This window comes from Saimiri boliviensis, chromosome 12 (assembly GCF_048565385.1).
Source record: "Saimiri boliviensis isolate mSaiBol1 chromosome 12, mSaiBol1.pri, whole genome shotgun sequence".
Taxonomy (NCBI): Eukaryota; Metazoa; Chordata; class Mammalia; order Primates; family Cebidae; genus Saimiri; species Saimiri boliviensis.
The window spans coordinates 106,726,144-106,753,246 of record NC_133460.1 but is presented as its reverse complement, the minus strand read 5'-3'; the positions used below and the strand labels follow the sequence as shown (position 1 = coordinate 106,753,246).

The window sequence follows — 27,103 nt, the reverse complement described above, 5'->3', positions numbered from 1 at the left end:
CATGATGTATGAGGTCAACAGACTCTTTCATTTGACAGGCTCCAGATGCGAGTGCAACTGTCCTCAAGCCCTGCTTCATAAAACCAGAGTCCGAGCAGAGCTGTTCATAGCCCTGGTAAATAACACAGGATGATTTTGAAATAACTCATAAGACTAAGAGTGGACAAATGCCCGCATGGACAATGTAGTCTAATGAGGGGCGCACCGACATTAGAATCATTCCAAAAAGACTGCAGCGAGCTGCTCGCGGGGAAGGGAAAAGAAGCACTGCAGAAAGCAACGTATGAAGAAGTGCTTTAATAGCTCAAACTCAGAGTCATCGTGCTCCCAGGTCCAAAGAGATTCCTCAAAGAGGCAACTCTGGCCATTTCAGAAGCCAGCATTCACCCACCCGGGGTCTCTGTGCATTGACCTTTGGGTGCTGACTTGGAGAAAAGCACAAACATGCCCCGTCCCATCCGGGTTCCCACGGGGCTTCTTCTATCTATGCATTGTATCGACTGCGTTAGTTGGACTAAGATGATGACTCAGTTAAAGGAGGAGACAAACACTGACTTTCTAAGCAGGAAGAGCCCAAGCTGGCGAGAAAAAGCACACTGCATACATAGGATACACAAGGGTAGAGCTTCTGCCTGCGGATCTGCAACATTACATTTGTTTTGCCTGCAAACTATCAAGAAGGATTCTGTTGGCCAGGGAGTCTCCACTGAACAAGCAAAATGGTGGTCAAAAGTCTTGCGTGTCCTATGCCAGCAGCCCAGAGTCCTCATCCGTCATCCATGGGAGAGTCTTTGAGGGAAACATGAAGTCCAGCTCATGCCTCTGCCTATGGGTCGATTTCTTCAGGAATCACTGTGATCATGATGTCTTCATTGCCTCTGCGGACCACCATGTTCAGGGTGCTTTCCCTTTTAATGACGTCGCTGACATCATTGGCAGAGACCACTGACTGTCCATTGATGCTGATTATGACGTCATTTTCCTGGAGACCACCCCTGCAACACAAAGGGAAGCACAATGGGAATGATTCATGTTTCCATGCCTCCTGGTCTGACCTTACATGGACAGAGGCACAGTTTAGAACCCAAAAGCCCAGAGCAAATAGGATTGGATGGTGGTGAACTTAGAATGATTTAAACCATTAGTGGCTTACGCCTGTAATCCCAGCAGTTTGGGAGGCCGAGGCAGGTGGATCACCTGAGGTCAGGAGTTCGAGATCATCCCTGGCCAATATGGTGACATCCTGTCGCTACTAAAAATACAAAAAAATTAGCCAGGTTTGATGGTGGGCACCTGTAATCTCAGCTACTCAAGAGGCTGAGGTGAGAGACTCCCTTGAACCAGGAGGTGGAGGTTGTTGTACCACTGCACTCCAGCCTGGGCAACAGAGTGGGATTCCATCTCAAAAAAAAAAAAACAACTTTTTTTAAACTATCGGTGGATTGAATTACTTATTGAGGTTTTTAAAATAATGTTCTCTTTTTTCCCCTTTTTTCTTTCTTTCTTTCCCCCCGCCCTTTTTTTTTTAGATGAGGTCTCATTTGTTGCCCAAGCTAGTCTCAGATTCCTGGGCTCAAAGGATTCTTCTGCTCCAGCCTCCTGAATTGCTGGGATTATACGCATGGGCCATGATGCTGGGCTCCTTTTGAGATTTTTAGGCTAAATCATCAATTGTGTCCACTGTAGAAATGCCTACTAACACCTGTGTGGCCTTATGACCCCAAGGAGGTCAAAGGTCAAGATTGACCCCGAAGTGGCGAAGGATGTACCAGGTCCTATCTGCCATGTAGCATGACCATGGCCAACTTGCCTGTAATGGGTATTGCAACTGAGAATGCAGTTCCTACAGGGTGGGCGGAATGCTTCTGTGAAGAGACCCTTCCTTTGTGCGGTTGCCACTATAACCATAGCTCTTACATAGGTTAGCGTCAAAACGCTGTCATGGTCCTTAACGGGCTAGCACGAGGCTCTGTGCATGTTTTCTGTAAAGGGCTCCATAGGAAATACTTTTAGCTGTGCCGTACATATTGCCTCTGTTGAAGGTACTCAATTCTGCTGTTCCAGCACGAAAGCCCCCACAGATGTCACAAACTGTATTTCAGTGGACACTAAAATTTGAATTTCATACAAATTTAACATGTCACAAAATACCATTCTTATTTCAGGATTTTTCTGACCGTTTAAATGTTCTTACTCATAAGTGGGAGCTAAGCTACAAGGACGCAAAGGCTTAAGAATGATACAGTGGATTCTGGGGACTCAAGGGGAAAGGCTGGGAAAGGGGTGAGGGATAAAAGACTACAAATTGGGTTCAGTGTATACTGCTTGGGTGATGAGTGCATCAAAATCCCACAAACCACCATTAAAGAATCTACTCACGTAACAAAATACCACCTGTTCCCCTAAAACACACAAAAATAAAAAGGTAAAAAAAAAAAAAGTAAAAATCAAAATAAAATGCAAAAATTATTCTTAGCCCGCAGCTCCAAACAAAAGCAGGCAGTAGGCCAGATCCAGCCCACAGGGCACACTTGCTGGCCCCTGGTCTAGCACTTTTCTCTGGATATTCCACCAGAGAATACGGGTAACAAACCCTGATGGATGGTTGAGCGACTTCTTGTCATGTTACTTTGATATCACTTGGGCTATTTTTCTGGAGGTGTTGACGGGTATGGCCTCACTGTCAGAGACAATCTGAGAAGAGTCCAGGTGGAGAAGGGTCCCGAAGCCTAGAACAGGACCGTCACGTGAAGTCTTTGGGACACTGTTTCTGAAAGCCTCTCTCCCCAGCCAGGCCATCCCAGATACTCATTACAAGTCTGTTATTGCTCTGTCCATCTGGAGGGCCCTAGCGGAGCGAGGACTTTTGAAGATAAAAGTCGTGGTCCTATGGATGAGTCCTGAGCTGAGCCAGGTGGGAAGGCCTGACCAATAGGAATGACCAGCAATGTCCGACCACGTGTGTCAAGGATCAACACCATCATCTGAGCCAGTATGAAAGGAACACTGCACCCTTTTCCTGTTACCCTCCCTGCCCTCTCCAAGAACCACAGACATATGAGGAAAAGGGAAAATAACTCTAACTCACGCTTCTGCCGGGGTATCAGGAATTACTTCAATAATATACGCTCCTGAGATCACGTCTGGGAAGTCCCGGTGCCGGTCCTTCAGCTCCTGGGCTTTGCTGCTCCAGAGAGAAAGCACCCGTGTTAGTGTCAAGAAATACCACGCCTTCCCCAGGCAGAACTCAGCTCTCACCAGTTCCCTTCTTCTCCCTGGGTCTAATGTAAAATTTCTCCAGGAATTCTGGTCCTACTTTAAAATCACTTGTCTACCAGAGCCAAAGATTTACTTGGTAACAGCAAGAAAAGTGCTTTCATCATTATTATTCTTTTTTTCTTTTCTTTTTTTTTTTTTTTTTTTTTTTTTGAGACTGAGTCTCACTCTATCGCCCAGGCTAGAGTACAGTGTTGCAATCTCAAGTTTACTGCAACCTCCGTTTCACGGGTTCAAACAATTCTCCTGCCTCAATCACCCCAGTATCTGGGATTACAGGTGCCTGCCACCAAGTGCGGCTAATTTTTCACATTTTTAGTAGAGACAGGGTTCCACAAATTGACCAGGCTGGTCTCGAACTCCTGGTCTCAAGAGATCTGCTCGCCTTTGCCTCCCAAAGTTCTGGATTACAGGTGTGAGCCACCACGCCCAGCCATCATCACTGTTATTATTTCTTAATTAATAGTAGCCATTACTAAGGAGTCAGTAAAGTATAACGGCTGACCTGGTTTGCAGCCCTAGCTCTGCCACTTGCTAGCTGTGTGACCTCAGACAGTTGCTTAACCTCTCTGTCCCTTCCTCACCTGCAAAATGTAGGGTAATAGTACCCTACAACATGAGTTATGAGGATCAGAGGAGGTCGTTCCAGTAAGGTTCCCGGCCCAGTACATGTGATAAAGAGTGGCTGGCATCACTGTGGCTGGTGATCGCTGCCCCCACTCCCTGATCCGAGCCTGGCCACCAGAAGCACCTGTGCTGTCATTCCCATCCTGAAGAGGAGGAAACTGAGGCACTCAGGGGTCAGATCATTCCCAAGGTCACAAGGCATGAAGTATCAGAGCTGGGACAGGAACCCAGCAAGCCGGGCGCCAGGGAACTACCATCTTTCCCTACACCTCCTAGCTCCAAAGGCGAACAACCGAGGGAACGCTATAACCTTGACACATGGCTCCAACTCCCGGAGTGCTAAGAAAGGGATCACCATTCATAACATGTATCAAAATTCATTAATACTTTAACAGTGAGTGAATCATTAATTCACGACAGTAATGAACACATTCATATGTCGGTTACTATATTCTGGTCTTTATCTACTTCACCTCCAACAGTTTTAGCCATGCCGGTTGAGTCTACTACCAGGACTCATGAGATCACACCAGAATTTTTCATCCAGGTTAAAACACCAGGATGCCCAGAGCCTGCCAACCACAGGCCGCAATTCCACCAGCTCGGGGAAAACAAGCACATCAGTCATTCCCTTCCCTGAGCTGGGCCCGCCCTGGCATTCCTGGAGACACGGCCCACAAGCTGCAAAGCAACGGAAGCAGATTGCCTGGAGCTGCAGGAGGGGCTTGGGGCCCTCCTGGAACGTGGGTTTCAACAGAATGTGGGGTAAGGAAGGCATGAGCCAGAGTGAATCAACTGCCCCCACACACACACTGTTCAAGTCTGTCTTAAGAGGAGGGCAGAAGTTTCTACACCCGGTGGCCTGCTGCCAGTGAGGAAAAACAGCTCAGAGCACAAAAACACAGGATAAGACCAAACAGAGGCCAAGGCTAATGACCTGTCCTCTTTCCTGATGCTACTTCATTATAAGCAGAAACCGAGATGTCTTCAGGCAGCATAAGGTTTCTCTCTCAGGGGTGCCCCTGAGGGCCTTCTGAAGTTCAGGTTTATTAAAATTTAAGACACAGACATGCATCCTGTTTACCCACCTGGACGTAAGTGACATCATTCGGATACCAATATATTTCTTCTTGGTGATGGTTTTTCCTGGTGAGACAACGAAGGAACAGCAGAAGGTTAGCCCAGTTGGGGGTGCTGGGGGCACCAGGGACCAGGAGCCCAATCCCCCAGGTTGCAGGAAGGGCCACAGAACGGTACACTGAGGTTGAAGCTCCAATCTTGGTTTGGGCCCTTCCTTCTGGGGCACCTTGGGAAAGTCCCATCATTTCAATTAATGGTCAGATACCTGGGCATGCCCCTTAATTCCTCACGGCCTCATCCTGACAGCTGGCCCTCCCCTAGGCTTGCTCTACTCCCCACATGTATCTGGAATGTGACCACTCTGTCCCATCTCCACTACCACCGCCCTTGTCTGAATCCCCAGCATGTCTCATCCAGATGACTGGGAGAGCCCCTTAACTGGCCCCCAACTTCCAGCAACCCCTCCAGCAGACTCCTCCCAGCCATCAGAGTGGCCTTTCAGTGACATCAATCAGATCATGAACTTTCTGTTCTCAAATGCGTTAGGATGCAGCCCAGGCCCCTCACCATGGCCTGCTGTGAGCCTGCTTGCCCCGCCTTGGCCAGCTTTCCACCCCAGGGAACTGCGCGCTGTCACTGGGCTCCAGCCCCCAGGCCACTCCAGGGGCCTCGTACTTGCTCAGCTATGCCAAGCCCTCCCCTCCACATCCCTGCCCACTGGCTCCTCCTCAATCAGATCTCAGCTTGGGGGGCATTTCCTGGCCACAGCGTCTCCACCAGCTGCCCCTCCAGTCACTCCCTTGCTGGCCACCCTGATCCATTTTCTTGGGAGCGCTTGTTGGGAGCACTAATAGTATCTTATGTGTTTGATTGTTTACTGTCAGCCTCCCTAACCCCCAACAGAACATCAATGACAGACTGGCAAAGGCCCCAGTCGAGCCCCAGGCCCCAGTTGAGTCACCCACTGCCAAGCTCCCTGCTTGACTCGGAGCAGATGGGACAATAAATGTTGGTAGAATCATCTCCCTGAACCTGTTTTCTCATCAGCAAAATGGGACTAGTAATTCCTAACTGATAGGGCAAAAGAATTAAGTGACATACGTAAATAAAGTAAAATAATGTACAAAAGTCACCTAGGCTTGTGACTGGCACAGATTAGACTGAATCATGTGAAACTGCCACGATCGTAGGACAGAAGTGGCGAAACATCTGTGACCTACTACCAGGGACTTAGTAACATGCATTCCCTTTCACTTCTGGGTCGGGGATGGCCTGGGTAGCCTTGGGGGCTGCTGCATTTCCCTTCCCCAAGTCTCAAAGGGCAGCTGAGCTTCAGGACAAATCTCCGGAGTCCCTGGGGCTGTGTGGGCCTTGCTTACCTTTGGCCTGTCGGTCATGGGACTCAGTGAGGAACTTTTTAATCTTATCAGATGGGATTGCAAAGGAGATTCCAGCTGTCACTTTCAAAGTGTTAATTCCAATCACTTCACCGTCCTGGAAAGCAAGAAGGACAGGGCTTTGAATCGTGAAGCTTTACGGCAGGTACACACCCAAAGAGAGTGGAGAATGAGCATGGAAGAAGTCCCTGAGCTATTCCAGAGACGGAAGTGGGCAGCTGCAAGGAGGGGATCCCTGGGGGAGCAGGGAGAGGGGCAGCAGGATACCCAGGCAGCGTGAGCCAGGCTCAGCTGTGGAAGAAGCACACACACCCCAGGTCGGCACCGGGTGCTCACCTCGCAGTAAGCACAGATCGTTTTCAAAATGCATGACATTATTTGCTCCTGTTTCACAAGGAATACGTTTCTAAAGGCTCAAAGTCCTTTAGGTGGCTGCCCATACCTTCCTGCTTCTCCCATTTCTAATGATCTTAAGACGACTCTGCTGACTCCAGGGAGAAACAACCCTAGAGCTTAGGGCTGTCATGCTTCATTACCAGCAAAGCGCATCTCCACTCCAACCTCAGGGTGCTGCGGGAGGAGGCAGAGGGCAGAGGGCAGAGCTGGGCGCACAGCTGCCCTCTACTGGGAAGGGAACGCTGCCAAGTAAGTCTACACCGCTCCTTGCACACTTCCCAAGAGTGCTGAGATTTCAGTACCTGATGCCAAGGCACCATCAAGGAAGTGCCATCACACTGGGCCTTGCTAAAGACGGCCCCTGTAAATGTCCCCCGAGTCGCCCTCTAGCACTGACAATCTGTATTGTAAGGCCTCACTTTTTCTGCTCAAGTATTTAAGGGTAGACTTAAGTGATATCTTTGTGGGTGGGTAACTCCTCCTCATTCCAGCCAGGCCTTAAGGGAGGATTCCTGGCCAAGAGAAAGTGTGGATGAGCCCAGCCAGTTCCTTCAGCAGCCCAGGAGATTTCATTTGGAGGAGGTGCTTTCGGGGACCGGCCAGCACTTTTGGTGACCTTCACCTTACTCCTGCATTGGCCCTGAATTTCACGGTGTTCACCTGTAATGCTGAGACACAATTGCGTTGTCTGGCTTAACATTTCCAATCCTCACCTCCAGCCTGCCTTACTCTTTCCAGAAAAGATCCGTAGGGTCATTGCAAGCATGCAGTACATTCACAGAGCTCATTTTAAAGGAATCTGATAGCACGCTTTGGCAAGCTTACGTTGGAAAAGACCCCCTGCCTCAAAAAAAAAAAAAAAAAAAAAAAAAAACAGCATGTACATAGATAAATGACGTAACATAGGTTCAAAAGACCTTACCAGGTTTACCAACGGGCCTCCAGAGTTTCCATACTGCAATTAAACAGAAATGAAAAGGTGACAAACTGTGTCACAACACAGTCCAGTCTACATCCCAGCCTGGCCGTTTCCTGCGCACGGTGCCTAGAGTGTGGGGCATGGTTCTTTTCTGAGATTCCTTCCCATGAACCTAATATTTTGCTGGGAAAAAAAAAATGACCTAAACAATTTTCAGGAAGTTTTAGATGTGCTGTAAATGGGGAATTTTTCTCTCTGAAGTCCTGATGCCAACTGAGATCACCCTAAGCACCCAACACAACTTCTTCCTCCTGGGATAAGGCTGGCTGTCCACCTGCTCCCATGTCACTGTCCCCACTGTGTGACCCCTGCGGTGCTGCTGGCACTAGAATCCACATGGCTGGGTCCAGTTCCGTCACTTCATGTAGACTACAAGACAGGTGGGGGCTAAGACCTATGCTGACTCCTCTCCTATGGCAAGACCCTGCCCCAATCCCCACCCGCAGAGGGACAGAGGCTCACATTGATGATGGCGTCAGTCTGGATGTAGTCCATGTCCGAGTTCCGGAGCCCCAGCTCTTTGCCGCCTCGCTGGGTGGTGCTGACGATCCCGGTGGTGACTGTGTTTTGCAGGGAAAACGGGCTTCCGATGGCGACCACGAACTCTCCCGGCCGCAGCTCCGAGGAGCGTCCAAGCAGCAGGACAGGCAGCTTGCCCTGAAACCACAGTGGCCGGCATGGCTGAATGTTTTTAATTTCACCAAATGGGTAAAGGCACAGGAATCATGAAAAACTAAGCAGGGACAGTGACGGCCCATTTGGAAACACCATGCCTGGTGGGAAACTGAGTTCACAACTCACATCGCTTTGCTGGGGGCAGAACCACATTCCCCTCCCACCCGTAATCCACACATTGCAAGCTGTGCGGGAGCCAGTGAGCAGCGAAACTGCAGACACGCCAAGGAAACCGTGGGGAGGTTGCCGGAGGCCAGGTCGGGGTCTCATCACATCTTGACGCTATCAGCATAGATGCGCTCTGAAACCTTGAGGCCCGGAGACAGAGGAAGACAAAACGAATTTAGGGTTTGGGACAAGACTGCCTGGGGCAGCCTGAGAGAGCCAAGCCCCAGGGAAGGATCCCAAGCTGCAAGTGGTGAAACCTGCCCCAACTCATCATGTGCACATCCGTCCCGAGTCCTGGAATATTTGGGGGGCTCTGCGGGCAGGGCATTGCACTGACTCGGTTAGGTGCACACCTGTGCTGAGTACGGGCCACAATGCAGAGGGTAGAGATGGAGCAGAGGGACAGCAAGGCCTCCGGGACCCAAGACAGCAAGACCCAGCAGGTGGGCTGTCTCTCCTCTCCTGAAAAGGCCCCGGTCAGCCACCTGCACCCCCCAGCCCAGGCAGGCCGATTGGCCATCTCCGGACCTGATCTCCAGTGTCCCACAAAGGCCAGGCAGAGCCAGAAGCCCCAGACAACTCTGCACAACAAATGAAACAGAAGCCAACTCCAGAGTCACCTGGGCCAAGGAGCTGGAGGACCACAGAAGGGCCTCCCTAGCTCCATCAGGGAGGGCATCAGGGCCCCTTCTCTCTCTGCCTTCCTCAGAGCCAAGCAGACCTCCCAAGTTCCTTTAGCCTTTGTTCACTTAGAACAAGCAGCTGCCCTGAACAACGTGGACCAGGCCCAGAAAGCAGAGAGCCACCCCAGCCCCCAGGAGAACAGCAACTCCACAGCCTCATGTTTGTCCACCTCAAAAAAGAAAGAGCCAGGGGACCAGGGGGCGGGGTGGGTGGAACCCAGAGGTCACCTGAGCCATCTCCATAGCCAGGGATGGAACAGACACTAGCTGATGAGATGGGGTGACCACCACGCCCATTTCACAGAGGAGGAAACTGAGGCTCCGAGAGACTGGGTGACTTGAGACAGAGCAGGGATTGAAACCTGGGCCTGGGACTGGAAAAACAGACTCTCTCGTCCACAACACAGCACCACACTACAAATATCCCCCCAACACACACCAGGTAAGGAAGGCGCAGAGTGAGAAAGCTCATGGGAGGAGAAAGGGGTGTGAAGAAAGAGTCCAGGATCTCAAACTGACTATATGAGACCGTGAGGAGGGGAAAGGTCCCTCGGATCACAGATACCAAGAGGACCAGGAGAGCACTGCCCAAGGTCAAGAGCACAGACCTGGGGCCAGGCTGCGTGATCTAGATCAGGTCCCGAGTTTATGACTGCTCAGGTCCTCAGTATTCTCATCTGGAAAATGGGACTAATGTACAGCTCCCTCACTAGTCCACCATGAGGATGAAGCGACTTCAGATCTGAACAGCTCTTTGAATACCGGTTGGCTCTTGTAAGCATCATCTAGTGTTGGTTTTGCTGTGAGCATCTGGGCCTGTGCAAATCCAACAGGAGGAACCATTAACCACCTTCTCACCACCAGCCCATGTCACCCAGCCATGGTAAAGGTCTTCCCTGACAGTGGGTGACCCTTTCCCCATGGGGTTGCCTGAGGCTACAGCGTGCAGGGCAGCTAGGGAGAGGTGCAGGCCTGCAGTGTCCCTACTCGGCCCCATGCTCACTCCCCATGCTCCTCAAGCTCATCGGCATCCAGCAGCACACCAGCGAGCTTGGCGCAGCGTGTTTACTCTGGGCCTGAGCCAGCAACCTCTGCCAGGCGTGACTTCAGCAGTCACGGCGTGCAGGCGGGGCAGGAGGCAGGGCTGGGATCTGCACTAGGCCATGCTGGGGGAGGTCTGCCGGGAACACTGCCATCCCTTCAGGCCCCAGACTGGCTGGAAGATCAGGCCTTTGAAGCCTGCTGGGCTTGGGACAGGTAGAGGGATGGGGTGGCACAGGTTGCCGGAGCTGGGTGGCCTCACTGCCAAGGAGACAGACAGGAGGCAGGAGGTCACACTCAACTCACGAAGGCGGCCCAGCAGGCATCCGCTTCGCCACACACTGAAAACCTATCATGCACTTACGAGGCAGGGCTGGCTGGGGGTCCTCATTCTCATCTCACTCATCCCTATCCTTACCACACATCTGCGCCTCCTAGGAAGGGGGGCAGGCCCAAGCTCTATGTCTCAGGAGACCTCAGAAGGCAGAAAGACCGAAAGGCAGCTAACCTTCCTTCCAGCTCTTCTTTTCCACAGTCTGAGTTCAGGCCCAGGGGATGCGGAAAGAAGACAAACACTTTTGGAGAAGCTGTGAGGCTGGGCAGGGAGCCCCGGGCAGGGAGCGGGAGGTAGAGGCTGCAGGCTGCCCATGGGCGCTGCTCCCCATGCTCCCGGGGTGGGCCAGGCCTCCAGGGGACACTGCTTGCTGCCAAAAATGGAGCCCAGAGCACCCCATGGGCAAGCCTGGCTCAGTCACACTCGAGTGACCACACAGGCTTAGACAAGGTGGACACCAGCGATGTGAGCCCAGGGAGTCTCCCAAGGAAACAGTCCTCACCTGAACCCAGAGAAGGAAATGCGGCTACGTAAGTGGCCATTTAGGCAAGGCTGTGCCAATGGGCACCACCAACTGTCATCTCGTTTAAGTTGCAACCCACTCAAACATCTCCTAGGTCACGAAGGGCAACTCTAAGACAGAAAACAGCAAGACACATGCGGCGGGGTGGGGAGGGGCTTACACTGCAAAACCTGCATCTCTGTGAGAGGAATGAGCTTTTGCCTGGCGGGTGGCAAAGTACTTTCATGGCACCCTTAGGAGTTGGGCTAGATTCTTCCCCCATTTTAAAGACATGAAAACTGAGGCTCAGAGATGGGGGCACCTCCCACAGCTGATGGGCAGCCTGGCTAAACAGGAGAACGGGCTTCCCAGCTCTCAGACCCACACTCCCAGTACGAGTTCACCCAGAATTCCAATCACAGGCAGAAATCTTTGCAAGGGAATGATGTGTTGCAGAGATGTTGGCCAGGCCAGATTTATGGCTCTCCATGAGGTCAGACGCCTTTTGGGGGTCACTGCCCCAGCTCCCCACAGGAGCCACTGGCTGCAGGAGCATCAGGCCCCTCTACTCATTCCAGAGCCAAGTGGGGCCCGTTGTCAGCCGGGGACCTCACCTCGAGCCTGTCTGCTCAGCAGCTATACCTCTGCTGGCCAAATTCCTATTCGGAAATTGAGCATTTAATTCCATAGCTGTCTAGACATCAGCTCCACGGGGGAATGTGGAGGAGATGCAGATATGGCTGGAAGTGCACAGCCACAGGCGCCGTGAAGCCCCGCTCCGAGTTCAAGGCCCCTGTGCTGCTGTCTCCAGGCTGGTTCCCGCGCCACCCAGACCAAAGTGTCTCCGAGTCTCCCTTTAAAGCAGCATCAGCCACAGGCCATCTTGAAGGTGGTAGCTCCTCTCCCTGGCCACTTCCTCATTTCCCTGGAGCCCCCCAGTGGGCCCAGAAGTAAACGGGGCCAACATCTGTCCTCCACCGACAGATGAAAAGACCAAGGGGAAGAGGAGAAGGAAGAGGGCCTGTGAGCCGCACTCCTCATGCCAGATCCTCGCACGGCTTGGGGGGAAAGAAAATGCAAGTGTGGGCAGGACAGCAGTGAGGTGGCAGAAACACCCACGCTGCTCTCACAGAGCCCAGGCAGAGACCTCAGGTCCCCCCAAGACCTTCAGGGATGACAGTCTTTCTGCAGTGAGGCCAGCACAGGCCGCTTCTCTCAGTCTTAGGAGCAAGGAGCCTGGGAGGCCAGAAGAGAGGGAGCATCTAGAATGAAAACGCCCCCTGGACCCAGCCTGCAGGGACTCACAATGCTGAATTAGTGTCCTGTCAACAGAACCAGAAGTCTCTCAACAGAGGGACTTTAGGAAGACACGAATCCCCTAATGTCCTATACAGCCACCCAGGTAGATGCAGAAACAGCTCCAGGGGGGGTGTCAGAAGTGCTGGGCAGGGACTCCACGTCTTCTCAGCGTATCTATGCAAACTACAAACTCCTAGCCACAGGCGAGATGCTGACCAGGTAGTAGGAGTCACGCTAACACCTTGGAAGAGGCTGGACCGTGGCATGATTAAAGATGGCTCTTACCATTCATGCGGATTACAACGACAAACGAACTACAGGCAGGGCTGCAGCATCAGTTCACAAAACGCTGCCCCGAGAAAAAGCTTTCTCAACAGCCATTCATGGCGTGTCTCCTACGTGCTCCGTGCAGGGAACAAACGATTAAGAAAATCCACCCTTGCCCTCTAGGCTTTTGTCTCATGGGCAGAGACACGGCCAAGCCACCAGGACACAGAGCAGTAAGAAGACACAAAGTCCACCTCCCTCACCATGGGCAGCTCAGCCTAGAGTCTTCCATAAGGGCCAAACATAGACCAGCACTAAAAATGGTTTGTGTATATCAATTAGGGTGTTTCTAGCTGCAAGTGACAGCCCAGCTCCAAATGGAGTACGTAGAGTAGACACCTGTCCAATGGCAGGGTGGTGCCAGGATGGTAACTTGAAGTCTCAAAGACAGCCTCAAGGCCGGGCACGGTGGCTCAGGCCTGTAATCCCAGCACTTTGGGAGGCCAAGGCAGGGAGATCACAAGGTCAGGAGTTCGAGACCAGTCTGACCAACATAGTGAAACGGTGTCTCTAATAAAACTACAAAAACTTAGTTGGGTGTGGTGGTGTGTGCCTGTAATCCCAGCTACTCGGAGGCTTGGGCAGGAGAATCGTGTAAACCCAGGAGGTGGAGGTTGTAGTGAGCCAAGATCGCACCATTGCACCCCAGCCCAGGGGGACAGTGTGAGACTCTATCTCAAAAAAAAAAAGACAACATCAAGAACAAGCCCCCTTCCTTCCCTCCATCCAATCAACCTCAGCCTGTTCTCACAGCCACAAGACTGGCCACCACCATTCCAGAAATCACATCAAGGCGTGACTGTGTCCGTGACTGTGCCATGGAAGCATCTCTTCGCAAAGTCCCAAAAGCGCCTCGGCACCTTCCCCTCGTAGGTCATCAGCCACGTCCAGTCAAGCAGTCACCGGGCACCCGTTGGAGCAGGGCCATTGGAGCAACCCTGCACTGGACCCTGCGGATATCCTGAGTCAGTTAAGCTGTGGGGTCAGGGATGGACCTAAAACAAACCCAGGGCTCTGCCAGCAGGAAAGCAGGCTGGAGGGTGGGCAACCAGAGTGTCTTCCAAATCCTGGGGAAAGTGGTTCATTTTAAGAGAAGATCCTAATACCAGCACCTAACAATGTTTAGAAAAGACTGTGAGTCCATACTCCTTCATGCACTTTTTTTTGCAGGGTGAGGCAGGAGAAGTCTGCTAACCTGCTTAAGAGGAAAGCAATGGTCACAGCAGTTCCGTGGTGGTGACAGGGAGGTTCAGGTGGTGGAAGCAGAGTCTGGGCAAGGCAGGGAAACCACTCCTAGGGCACATGTCTGACATCTCCCAGAGCTTCTCCCGCTCTGCCAAGCACGCAGCCTTCACAACCTGCCCCCTGTGGACAGGCAGGATGGCTTCACAGCTGTTCTGCTGATGAGGGGACTGCAGGTCCCACTGTGGGTGGTGGTGGTACCAGGCCTGGAGCCCTCCCTGACCCCGGCCTCCACTCCAGGTATTCTCAGCAGCCCACTGCTCACCTCCCATTTGCCCAGGGCACACAGCAGCCAGAGGGAAACCGCTGCCCTGTGCTCAGAATCACCCCACAGGGGCAGGGGACCAGAGCGGGTACAACACAGAGCAGGGCAAAGGGGGAGTTTAGGAAGAATCCAAGCAGGGGCCCACCACGGGAAGGGAGGGGAGGTCTGTGCACGCAGCCTCGGCTTTGGGGGTGCTATGTGTGGTGTGGTTTCCATAACAAAACCATAGATGAACCATAATTGCTGGAACTTCCCCAGGGCAGAAAAGTTGGGCCTGTGCTGAGTGGGGCCCCCAGGCTGATGGCATGCCTCGGCCTCATTCTCCAAGATCAACCAGGGTAGGGCAGAAGTGAAAACTTAGACAAAACACTTCTGTGTATATGCATACATGCACACACACGCACACGTATTACCCCCTCAGGTTCCACATATGACGGGAGAAAGCTGTCCCAGAGAGCAGAACATCTGGGTTGGGTCTCATTCCTACATGAATTCACTCTGCAACCTGGGACACCTCTATTAGCTTCTCTGGGTTGCGGTTTTACCACCTCTAAAATTACAGAGTTGTGCCCAGTTATATCCAATGATCATCTCAGCTCTGACAATTAGCATTCTTTACAGAAAACCTGGTTGCGTTCCAGAAAATCCATTAGCAGACAATCGTTAAATGGGCAAGATCCAAACAGCCACAGGGTCCTAATAAATTCCTTTTCATACAACTCCCCCATGGGGTCAGATGATCCCTGCAAACTTCTATCCCTGCAAGAGGAGAGAGGATTCCTACAATTATCCAGATGCTGGCTTGGCCAGTAATCTTTCACAGAGGACTGTGAAAAGCAATGACCTCGTCAATATTTCATCTTACATTCAGGGTTCTGCCTAGTAGCCCCTGAGTGCTCATTTCATTCAATCTCATTCCCTGAAGCTTGGAGAAAAGAAATATTAAACAATGCACCAACACAAAAACGAAAGAAAAAATTGGCAACTTTTTCTCAACCTAATGAGCCAAGTCAATTACTCCTTTCTCTCCTTTGAAAATTACTAAGTGCTCCTGAGTTACAAAAATATTTTTGTTGCTGAATCTGCAGAATCCACCACATCATTTCCGGAGGCTGGGACTTCCAGGCTGGTCCAGTGTTGGTTCAAGTTTGCTTCAAAGGCTAATGTTGCAGAACTGGCTGGGACTCAACTGAGTGATTCAATGCGCCTTCTGGAAACAGTTATGCTAGCCTTTCATTTTCTTTAAAAAATATGCAATGGACAAAATAGCACATCCTCCATACCCAGCAAGAAGCAGTGCCATAGAACTTGTTTGCCTCCAAAGGAAAATCAAACCAGGCCGCAGAAGAGTTGTTTAGGGGGATGTTAGCATCCAAAGACTTGTTTGAGGAAGTGATTTAAGCTGGGTAAGGTGGGAAGTGAGCACATGGGCAGGGGAGGAGCTGTGAAAAGGGGCGGGTCAGTGGACTGTGGACTCAGATGAACCAAAGATTTGCTGACTTGGGCTACTAGGGGGCAGGACCAGCTACAAAATTAGCAGAGCCCAGGACACAATGAAAATGCAGCCTCCTCGTTCATAAAGCATACAGAAAGCACTGTTAAAGGTACTAAAATATAAAGCTTTTTCCTTTCTTCCACATTCTGTGTCTCTCGACCTATCACGATGTTTTTAATTTGCTAGTTATCACTGTGGTTATTTACGGGACAGTGAGTGCAGACACCAGAGGCCTCACGACTTGGTGTTGTGCCCGCTGCCACTGGACTGCAGATTGCACCGTGGCGGGGGGTGGGGAAGTCGAGCCAAGCATCTTCCCTAAGGGTCCACCCCTCCAACACATGGATGACCCCAAGGGCACTGCCACTTCTGTGTCAGGGTACATTCAGCACCTAGATCAGGGTGGGAGTGGCTTGACCCTGCCCAGGAGACCACAGAACAACCATGGCATCATCAGCCTGAGCCCTGCACCACCAAGATGTTATGTGGTGCCCAAGCTGGAACCTAGAACTTCCCTATGCCTACACCCCTTCCAGGGATGGAGGGTAGCAATGATCCCTGCATAGAGACAAGGAAGGGAAGGTCAGGTGAGGCTGGAGGCGTCAGGGAGCCAGGGACCGTGGAGGCAGCGGAAGGAGGAATCCAACCTGAGCTAAAGCCCCAACTCCCCAAGTATGCTCCATTAGCTCACAGGATTTTTATTCACAAAAATACAAATTCAAAGGTAAAATTAAAACAGTGATCCCAGGGCATAGTGCCTGTGAGGACATGGGTCACATGCTGATAAAGCTGGCTCTTCCAGCTTCTCCAGATAGGGAGGCAGTGGACCAGGAATTCTCCAGATACTGGCTTGGATAATCTTTCACAGAGGACTGTGAAAAGCAATGACCCATTGATATTTCAGCTTCCATTCAGGGTTCAGAATGGAGCAGGAGGGGAGGCGGTGGACCAGGACTGAGAAGCTTGGGATTCAGATTACAGGAGGTGAAGGTTATCAGCGACCACAAAGTCAAGGGTGGCTGCAGTGAGCAGAAGAGCCAGGGCAGGAAGGACCTGCCACATGGGCACTGAGATCACCGACATATACAGACGGAGAAGAACCACGTGACCAAGCTGCCATCATCTGTTCCTCCCACTGACACGTGATTACCACTGTCTAGGGAGAGAGGAGAAGAGGCAGGATGGGTGGAAGGGCAGCAAGGTGAACGGGGTTCAGCTGGGAGACATCAGAGAAGTGGCGAGATGAAGGGAGAGAAAAGGAAAAGGAGGAGGAGGACAGAGGACGGTACGCAGAAACGGAGAGAGAGCGCACAGATGAGAAAATGAAACGACTTTCCTCCCCAGTGTTTAGGAACACCACCAAAACATTTAGTCTCCCTTACACTGTACCAGATGTTTGCCATTTCCAATATGCCCTTACTCTTCAGTGTTTAAACCACAAAATGTCAACAGTGCTGCATGGGGGCCCAACAGCTAATGACCGCATAGATTTCGTAGCATCCAGAGGAGGAATAATACTGTCTTGGTCAAGTCTAACTTGTGTCTCCCCCAGACATCAGCCGCTTTGATCCATCCCCTTTCATCTGCCAACTTCAGGGTGGCTGATGCTGCTACCTACGACAGTGTGTGTCCATGGCAGATTCCAGAAATATTTGCAAACTCAATGAATGACTAACTGAACAAATGAAAGAATGAACAAGCCAGGTCTTAAAAGAATCCATTGGGATCTTCAAATGAGGTAATAATTGGGGTTAGACAAGGCCTGGCGTCTGGGTCTGGGTAACTGAGTAACTGATGCAGCCTGCTTTTCAGCTGTCTATACGACTATAAGCTTGGGCCTCAGGGAGGCAAAGGGAACAGCTTGTATCTCCTGGAAGCCATGGTGGGCAGGGGCTCAGCCCTGCTCTATTTGGTGGGCTCAGAGTCCAGCACACAGCAGCCTCTCAGCATCTGCTAACTGCACTGAAGGCACTCTGGCTCCTCATTACCCATAACCCCACAGGGCTTCTGTGGGCCCCATATGCAGGGAAGTTACCCTGGATGTAGCATTCTTTTCAAATTCATTTTAAAATCTTTAAAACATGTATAACCTCTTCTATATAAGAATAATTTGATATGGCCAATGGCAAAGGGACTTTTATAATAAGTCAACTAAATATATATTTACAACATAAAATGGGAACACAGGGAATGCCCGTGGTTTCTGTGAGCTGCCTGGTAGATAAAGCAAAGAAGGAAATACCATGAGTTACGTGTTCCCATTATCAGATTCTGGTGATTTGTTTAGCCAAAGCAACTATCAACTAGCATGTTTATTAGGATAATCAGTCCTCAATTCACCAGATCTTAGTCTCTCTTGCCACAGGAAGCATTCTGGATGGCTTTAGAAAACAAGTTATGGAATTGCATTGATCCTGCTATGGTTGAGAGGTGATCTGATCATTAGGAAGCTTTGTGCTTTCAGACTCTTGGAAGACTGACTACTTAAGACACTGGAGCTTTCCAGAGTATGAGCAGGAACCCCAAAGAACCAGAACCCAAAAGAAATGAGACAACACACAAAGAAACTAGCTAACCAGAAACCTGTTCTGGAGGGTTCGAATAAATTCACTAGGAAATGACAGACCCAGGTTCTGCAGACTGAGCAGAAATGGGAAATAAAGCAACTCCGCCTGCAACTCTTGTCACCCACTTGCTTCATTGGCCTGCTCTCGCTGTCCTTTCCATCTCAGCTTGGATGTCACCCCCTCAGATAAAATTCCTTGCCTACACTCTCTACTACTTTGATTTTTTTTTTTTTTTTTTTTTTTTTTTTGAGACGGAGTTTTGCTCTTGTTACCCAGGCTGGAGTGCAATGGTGCGATCTTGGCTCACCGCAACCTCCGCCTCCTGGGTTCAGGCAATTCTTCTGCCTCAGCCTCCTGAATAGCTGGAGTTACAGGCACGCACCACCACGCCCAACTAATTTTTTGTATTTTTAGTAGAGACGGGGTTTCACCATGTTGACCAGGATGGTCTTGATCTCTCCACCTCGTGATCCACCCACCTCGGCCTCCCAAAGTGCTGGGATTACAGGCTTGAGCCACCGCGCCCGGCCCCACTCTCTACTACTTTGTAGCCCAATGCCTTCTACCTCTTCATGTGTCTGCTTCATGCACTGAACTTACTGCCGTGTTTACTTGACCTCACCTGTTGCCCACACTAGCTCTTAAGCCCCATGGCTTTGCCCACTGTTGCTGCATCTTCAGCACCTAATACGTGTTTGGCCAAGACAGATGGTCAACACATATAAAATCAGGGAATTAATAAGGAATCACTGAAAGAATGAACAAACTAGACCTTGAAAGATCCATTCGCATCTCAGTATTGGATAATTTGCCAAGTAGCTTGGAATTCTGACAAACTCCTTTCTACCAATGTCACAGAGAAATGAACAAAATTAAGGCCTCCCTCTGCTTACTGTGGGAAGACAAAAGCTTCATCTTAGCAAAAGAAAAGCACAAATTCTGGCAAAGGAACAAACAAAATCAGCTTCTCTTCCTGCTCCCCTCGGCCCCCTAGTGCTTCACCTCACTTGGTTCTTGTGAGCATTCTTGCCTCCAGCCACTTTCAGGTCCTCTAGAACAAGGTGTTAGTTGCCTACCACTGGGGTTGGCATTTTTTTTTTCTATAAAGAGCCAGGAAGTAAGGGCCAAATGTTTTTGGCTTCACAGGCCACGTGGTCTTCATCCCAACTATTTAACTCTGCTGGTGCAGAGTGAAAGCAGCCACAGACTCTACCTAAACAAGTGAGCATGACCATGTCCCAGTAAAACTTTATTTACAACAACAGACAGAGAGACAGCTTTGGACTACTGGCTGTAGTTGGCCAACCCTGGACTCTAACACACTGTCACACACTCGATGAACTGTCAAATGGAACCAATTTGTATTCCCCCGAAGAGGACAGGAGACATTCCTAATGCGGAACCTACAAATCCAGTCCCAACAACCCGGGAACTGCTTTGTCAGAACCATAAATAAAAGTCTTCATCCAATTGGCTGAAAAGAGAGTGCCAAAGTGAAAAAAGGCATTACCATATTAAGAGAAAAATATAGCCAAAGAATTTCCTTGACAATCAACTAAGTTCTTGAATCAGGGCCAGAGAACACACAAGGGATCCAATTCGGAGAGTTTGGGGAACTGAAACATTTCCCATGCCAGAAGGAGCCGCAATCAAGAGCAGTAAGGAGCCACGTCCTCACCCGCCTCTGGACAAAGCCTGGCACAAAATCAAAGCCAGCTTCTCCCTCACTGTCTGACTTCACATTCCCTCATGAAATCTTGATTCCTGTCCGCCTACAAGTGGTAAAAATCAGTACAGTAATAGAAGCCTCATCACAATAACGCCGTCTGTGGCATCATTAGCAAATGCAATGGTAGCCCTCAGAGTTCTCAGAGAAAAAGAAGAGACCACAAAACGCCCAGTACAGAGGGAGTGGGGAAAAGAATCCAAAATGGAAAAACACAGAAACAAGATGGGAGCCGGGACGGTGCGATGTGCATTCCAAGCTCCCAGGCGCTTCACAAGGATGAGTGACAGATGACTCCAGGAGAGGCCAGCGGGTCGAGCCCAGGCCCTGCGTTCTCTGATTCGCTTTGGGATGAGCTCAGGCCACTGAGTCAGCGTGTCTGACTGTCAGGTTGGCTGAGGAGAACTGGCGTGAGTCACAGCAGGCACCACCCCACTCCCCTCCCCGGCTACTGCCACGTCCTGGGGGGCTGCCTGAGCCCCACTCACTCAGCTGACTCAGGGCAGATTCACCACGTGCAGGGCCAAGTCCTAGTGGCCTGGAGAAGAGTGGCCTGCTCCGCAGCTCCTGAGACATGTACAAGTCCCCAGGCCCCTCACCCGCAATGACCCCAGTCTGAACTCAGTGAGGATCGGGGTGTCGGCCTTCCCGTGCCAGCCAGCTCAGCAGTAAGAGGACCCGCTGCAAACACAGCGGCCCAGCGCCCAGAGGGCTCCCTCTCCGGCCACTTCAAACAGGTCTGTGGGCGCCATCTGGCCCGAAGATGGCCAGGGGCGGGTGCAGGCCTATGGGGGAGGGAGGAAAACCACCTCGCAAGCCTCAACAAGGCCGTTTCCAAATATTTACCTGGTTGTTGGCGTCACGGAAAAGCACCCACGGGAAAGCTCACTGCTGCACCAGTGCTTTGCATTACTAAAAACCACAGACCTGCTGTCGCCCTGACAGGGCCACCTGTCCATCAAACTCCAGGCAGGAAAAGTGGGGAGGCTGGGGCGTCTGCAGCCAGCCTGCTGCGGGTCATCTCTTCACTGAAAAGCGAAGGGAAGCCCTATGCAGGAGCCCCGGGGGCCTTCCCCCAACCTCCATCCCACGTGGCGTGCGGCCTTGCTTCCTCCGGAACAGACAGCTGGGAAGGTCCTACTCGGGACAAGGTTGCTGGGCACCGTCTACCTCGATGCCCTCAACCCCACAGTCTAGCCGCAGAGATAGACTTCATTTGACAAACGACTGAGATAATTCTAAACTGTGATAAACAGGTGAGGAGGGGAAAACCAAGAATGAAATGCGGTTGTCCCTGGGGTGATGTGTCGCCAGAGGGAGGCGGTGGCGTTGAGGGGACTACGGCGTGGGATGCTGCCTCACAGGGCGGGCTGGGGAGACATGTCTGAGGCAGAATTTAATCAAAGGCCTGAAGGGGAGGTTGGCTGCATGAGGAGCTGGAGAAGGGCGCCCCTGTGAGGGGAACAGCCGAGGCCCCAGGGGGCAGCCCTGGCCTGTGGGAGGCAACCAAGGAGTGGGTGTCTGAGCAGAGCAGGTGGGGACGGAGTAAGTGGGGGCGGAGGGGTAGAGGGAGGGAGGGGCGCCCACAACCAGGTCAGGCCCTCAAGGCCCTGGTAAGGAGTTCAGATCTCCAGCATGAAATCTGCACAGGGCTATATATAAGATGCGAAGAACATGATTCCAAAGATGCTTTTCTCAAGTTTCCTAATCACTGCAGCTGGACAAGCAGCTATTACCAAAGTAACTTTCCCTCCTACCTTCATCAATACATCCCATTACCTCTGCCTTGTACTCCAGCCTAAAGAAACCGAACTGCTCTCTTTTTACTTTTCTCTCTCCCTGTCCCCACCGCTGCCCCAAACTGCTCAGGAACAAAATCCCCCGCAGGGACAAAATGGCACCCTTGGATGAAAGCTTGACAGACACTTTCATAGCCAGGGGCTCCTGTTAAACGCATTTGGAAAGAGTTTGTAACTGAAGCTGAACTAGTTTGCCCTCAAAGCTGCTTTCTATTCACATGTTTACATGCACCCTGTCCCGACTTTCTGCAGCTGGGATACCCTCCCCGGGCAGGCTGGCCCCAGTCATGGGTCCCAAGGAAAGAGGAGTTTCAGATTTGGGCAGAAGCACAGAAAGGGATGCCCAGCCAGGATACGGGGGTGACACCTTCTCCCCTCCTACATGGAGGGAGACAGCAGGGCAGGCAAGAGGGGGCTGCTCCGTGAGCCTCTCCCAAAAGCTCTTCCGGGTCCCAAGACAGCAGGCAGTCAGCGCACATATGTCTGCTCAGCAGTGAGAAGCAGAAAAAGAGTTATTTGGTCACAAGCCCAGAAACATCTCTGGCAACTTCAAGCCACTGGAGACGCGAGGGGAGCTCCAAGAATGGGAGGAAAAGCAGATATTAAACTGGGCTCAGGAAGTGCAAGAACTCAGACAGTTCTGGGGTCTCAAGAGCAGGGGCTACAGCAGCTTCACCATGATAGTCTCTGTGAGTGGCATCCAGCTTCACGTTGCAATCCTAAGGGGAGCTTTTGCTTGCCCTAATTTGATCATATGTCTACTACTTGGCCATAGAGGGTAGGGCACCATGACCGATAGTCCCACCAAGGCTGTCCCATGACAGAGCTACTGGAAAAGGGGGGAAGTGGGTGGCAAGTGGGCAGTGACCACATATATCCATGGTAATTTTTATTTCACTCAAAGTGTCAAAAATACCACATTTACAGCCACATGCAGTGGCGCATGCCTGTAATCCCAGCACTTTGGGAAGCTGAGGCAGGTGGATCACCTGAGGTCAAGAGTTTGAGACCAGCCTGGCCAAGATGGCAAAACTCTGTCTCTACTAAAAATATAAAAATTAGCTGGGCATGGTGGTGTGCACCTGTAGTCCTAGGTACTCAGGAGGCTGAGACGGGAGAACCACTGGAGCCCTGGAGGTGGAGGTTGCAGTGAGCAGAGATTGTGCCACTGCACTCCAGCCTGGGCAACAGTGAAACACTTTTTAAAAAAAAAAGTTTATGAAGGACAATGGAGGACCCTCCAAGTGAAATCAGGATGCCAGGGGAGGAACTGGGCCCAGATGACAAGCCGTCAAGTTAGTCACTGGGGCCACAGACGTGGTGGTCAGTCTCACCAGCTTCACTGGATTACTCGTAAGTGGCCTTGGGGAGCCTAGGCCACGGTCTCACATGACAAGGAGCCGCGTAGGTGATTTTCATTCCTCAAGCACAGTATCTGCTGGTTCTGTGCTGCCTTCTCTGTTTTCCTGATCTCTTTCATCCTCTTTGTTATCCCTAAGATGACACAAAGCAAGGCCAGCCAGAGCCTCCCCCCGAAATAAGCCATCACCAAAACAAGGGAACAAAAGAGAAAGAGCTGGAAGAGATGCTGTTACTCTCCCTACTTTCAACTACTATCAGCAAAAAAAAAAAGCAGTTTAGTCAGTGGAAACCAGTCCTTTGTGTGGGTGTCTGCAATTTAATATCCTTTCATTCCAATTCCATTTTGAAAAGCCACATCAGTTCAGTGTTCAATTTCCAGCACCCTTTCTTAGGGGGAGCTTAAAACACATGCCACACAGCATGCTGCCGGCTGAAGAGCTAAACTCCCGGGACGGCAGGAGCCAGGGCAGATGCACTCTGCAAAGCTTGTCTCTTGAGATCGTTCACAGATCGTTCACATCCTGCCAGGACATGCCGGGATGACACGAGGAGACAGACTCCACCTTGGCTCAAAATCGGAAAGGAATATCCCCCGGCCAGAAGCAGCTGCACGGTCTGTGCCCACGCCTTCCAAACACGAAGTTACTCAGTGGGGGCGGTGTCCAGGCCAGCGCCCTGCCTGCACACAGCCCATGCCCTGCTGCTGGCTGCCTCCCAAGGGCTCCCTGAGGCTGAACAGGCCCCACGCATGGCCACAGGCTGTGCTATTCTGACTGGCTCCTTCCGGTGAGACTACCACATCCTGGACACCTTTCTAGCAGCCTGTTCCCAAACCAGATACACCCGCCTTCCCGTGGGCTGTTTAAGGTCAAGCTGTCCCATCACACCGCGGGTCCGGCCTGTCTCCCTCCAGCAACAGCCATGGGCTTGGACACCTGGGGAGCAGCAGCCTGGCTGCCTTAGGCGAGCAGGGTCATGAGGTGTTTGCTGTGTGGCCTCAGACAGGTTACTAGACTTCTCTGAGCCCCTGTTTCTTCTTCTCTAAAATGGAGATAATACAGCTATGAAGGCAGAGGCTGGCCCAATGATTCTGTGACCAATAAACACACTTTGAAAGATTCGTTTTTGCTAGAAATTCCACGGTGACCTAATAGAAACAACACGCAACTGCAGCCTCACTCAAGGCCAGTTACACACACCGGGCACAGTGCCTACGTCTACCCCCCGCCTCTTCAGCCATGCCTGGCCACCCAGCCATAGAAAAGCTACAGGAACATCGGGAAGGAGGGTTGTAAGTGTGTTAGCTGGTGGTTTTCTGAAAGGCTGGTTGTAAAGGAGCCAGGGCTGGGCAGCAACTTGATAGTATGAAAAGGTGGAGAAGATCTGGAATCCTATCACCCAAATGGCACATGCAGCACTGTTTCCAGAAGGTGTACCAGCGTGCCGTCGAACAGCACAAACAGCCTGAATAATTCCGCACTCGTCTGGAATTTCTCAGCCCATGCCCAGGTAAAGGGAGGCAAGCAGAGGGCTGGACGAGAGACCCCACCTGGCTCAGTTTCTGGTATTTTCCTTTGCCAGAGGCAGGATTCCAACCTCCTCTGATTCCTCCCTCCATCAGAAGTCTAGAAAATTTTAAGAATGTGAAGAAACTAGAAACCACGTTCTCACTGCACATGCCACACAGCAAACAAAACCTCCCTCATCGATGCGCCGAGTGGGGATTTTTGATGAGTCAATAAGAACATTGTTCCAGACATGAAGACTTTGCTAAGCAAATCAACAGAGCAAAAATGATTGCAAAGAGAATCTAAATAGAAACCATTTTCAAATACAGCATTTCCCAAACTGACCTTGGTATATGTCAGTTCTGCCCCTCCCCACAAAAAATGTTGTATACTCCAATGATGATAATTTGGGCAAAGAGTTCAGTCAGCACCCTTTTGTAGGCAAGCAACGTGCACACTAGCATACTAAAAGCTCTGAGAAGGTCTGGAAAGAAGAAATCCATTAGCTCTGTTTTCATTCAAGGTTTCTAAAACATTTAAAGTATGGAACATTGTTTTGAAACACCTCTCATCTCCCTGCAACACCCCCATTCGCGAGAGCTGGTTTGTTTTCAGAGTAACTGTTGACAGGTTAAGGAGGTCTAAAACCCAGTAAATTCTATGTTCATTGTGAATGCATGAACTGTCTGTGGAGGATAAATAAAATCTGTAGCAAGAGTTGCCACAGGATCAGGAATGGGAAGGAGCCTCAATTTTCACTACTTACCTACTGATTTCTTTATAAATCTATTGCTTTCTTTTATAAACAGTTAAAACACTATTTTAAAAACTTTTCTCTGCCTCCTTACAGAAGCTTCCCTGAGCCCCTTCCCCTCCCACACCCCCAGGTCAGCCACACTCAGCATCTCCTCCAGGCCCTCCTGTGATGGTTCAGACTGGCTTCAGTGCCCCCTGAGAATCTCTTGCAATCAAAGAACTCTGGTGCCTTTGCCAAGGGTGTTCCAGGGCATCTGAGAACTCATCTCTGCAGGCGAGAACATACTTACCTGGTGGTCAATTTTGATGAGTGCAATGTCTGCTTTCTCATCTACATCCTTGATTTTGGCTTCATAGGTGGCACCGTTCTTCAGCTCGACTTTGACCCGATGCTTGTTGGTCACCACGTGGGCATTTGTCACGATCAGTCCATCTTCCGACACAATAAACCCAGACCCACTAGCCACCGGCACTTCCCGTTTAGAAAACGGAAGCCTGAAATCCAAAGGAGTACACAGATAAGCCTGCAGCACCTTAAAATAAGCACTTCAAAACATGGGTGAATGGGTTCTGCCGCAGCAACACACACCTAGCAATCGTTCCTTTACATACCAGGCTTAACATTTAAAAACTAAACATCCTGCCAATTCTTCACATGCATCAAAAAATTCCGCTTAGAAAATACTCTTAGGGAATCTCTTCAGAGCCAGAGGTTCCTACAACATTTAGAAGGGTCAAGAATGTAGATGTATACAGTCGAATAGGGAAAACGTTCTAAGGGAGACACTTATCTTAACATAGGAAGATATTCAGTGACACTTTGACAATTTAATGTATCTCAAAAATAGCTCTCATGTTTTGCTAGTGGCGGCGAAAGCTTCAGAGGGTATAGGAACAAGGAAGGCTCTCTTTACTTGCGAAACAATTCGATATGAACCACAGCAGGGGCGATCTTCTCCACCACATCCGCAATAAAGTTGTATTTATGGCGCAAACTGTTGGGATCTTCTTGCCCTGAGAACAAAAGCAAAGAATAGATACTTAATGATATGCTGCTGTGGTTACCTAGAGAAAGACGTGGGTTAGAGGGAGCCGAGATGCCTCATCAGCCTCTGGAATTCTAAAGACGTGGTGAGCACAATTCCCCCACCAGGGCTCACCTGCAAATGTCCATCCAACTCCCAAGAGAGTGCCACCCAGGTAAGGCAGTAAAATCCACTAATGATAACCTCTTAGCTCGGGTTCTTTCTTCTCAATCATTTCACTACAAAAACATTGAGCAGAGGCACCAGTAAATACTTCAACCTCACACCAGCCTTTCCAAGAAGCTGGTTGCCCAAGGGTACCCCCCTGCCCATTTTTTTTTTTTTTTTTGAGATAGAGTCTTGCTCTGTTGCCCAGGTTGGAGTGCAATGGCGTGATCTTGGCTCACTGCAACCTCTACCTCCCAGGTTCAAGTGATTCTCCTGACTCAGCCTACTGAGTAGCTGGAATTATAGGCACCCGCTATCACACCCAATTTTTAGTAGAGACAGGATTTCACCATGTTGGCCAGGCTGGTCTTGAACTTCTGACGTCAGGTGATCCACCCGCCTAGGC

General features: G+C 50.7%; 1 protein-coding gene across 1 annotated transcript in view; it reads right to left on the bottom strand.

The window, feature by feature from the left end:
- Positions 1 to 282: 282 nt before the first annotated feature.
- HTRA1 (HtrA serine peptidase 1) overlaps positions 283 to 27,103 on the bottom strand; it is a 52,227-nt gene continuing 25,406 nt past the window's right edge. The window contains exons 2-9 of the mRNA XM_003922477.4: positions 26,419 to 26,518; positions 25,795 to 25,999; positions 8,218 to 8,412; positions 7,699 to 7,731; positions 6,363 to 6,477; positions 4,992 to 5,049; positions 3,089 to 3,184; positions 283 to 995 (exon numbers count right to left, since the gene is read on the bottom strand). Coding sequence (XP_003922526.3) covers positions 827 to 995; positions 3,089 to 3,184; positions 4,992 to 5,049; positions 6,363 to 6,477; positions 7,699 to 7,731; positions 8,218 to 8,412; positions 25,795 to 25,999; positions 26,419 to 26,518 — 971 coding nt within the window. The 3' untranslated portion in view covers positions 283 to 826. The remainder of the gene's footprint in view (positions 996 to 3,088; positions 3,185 to 4,991; positions 5,050 to 6,362; positions 6,478 to 7,698; positions 7,732 to 8,217; positions 8,413 to 25,794; positions 26,000 to 26,418; positions 26,519 to 27,103) is intronic.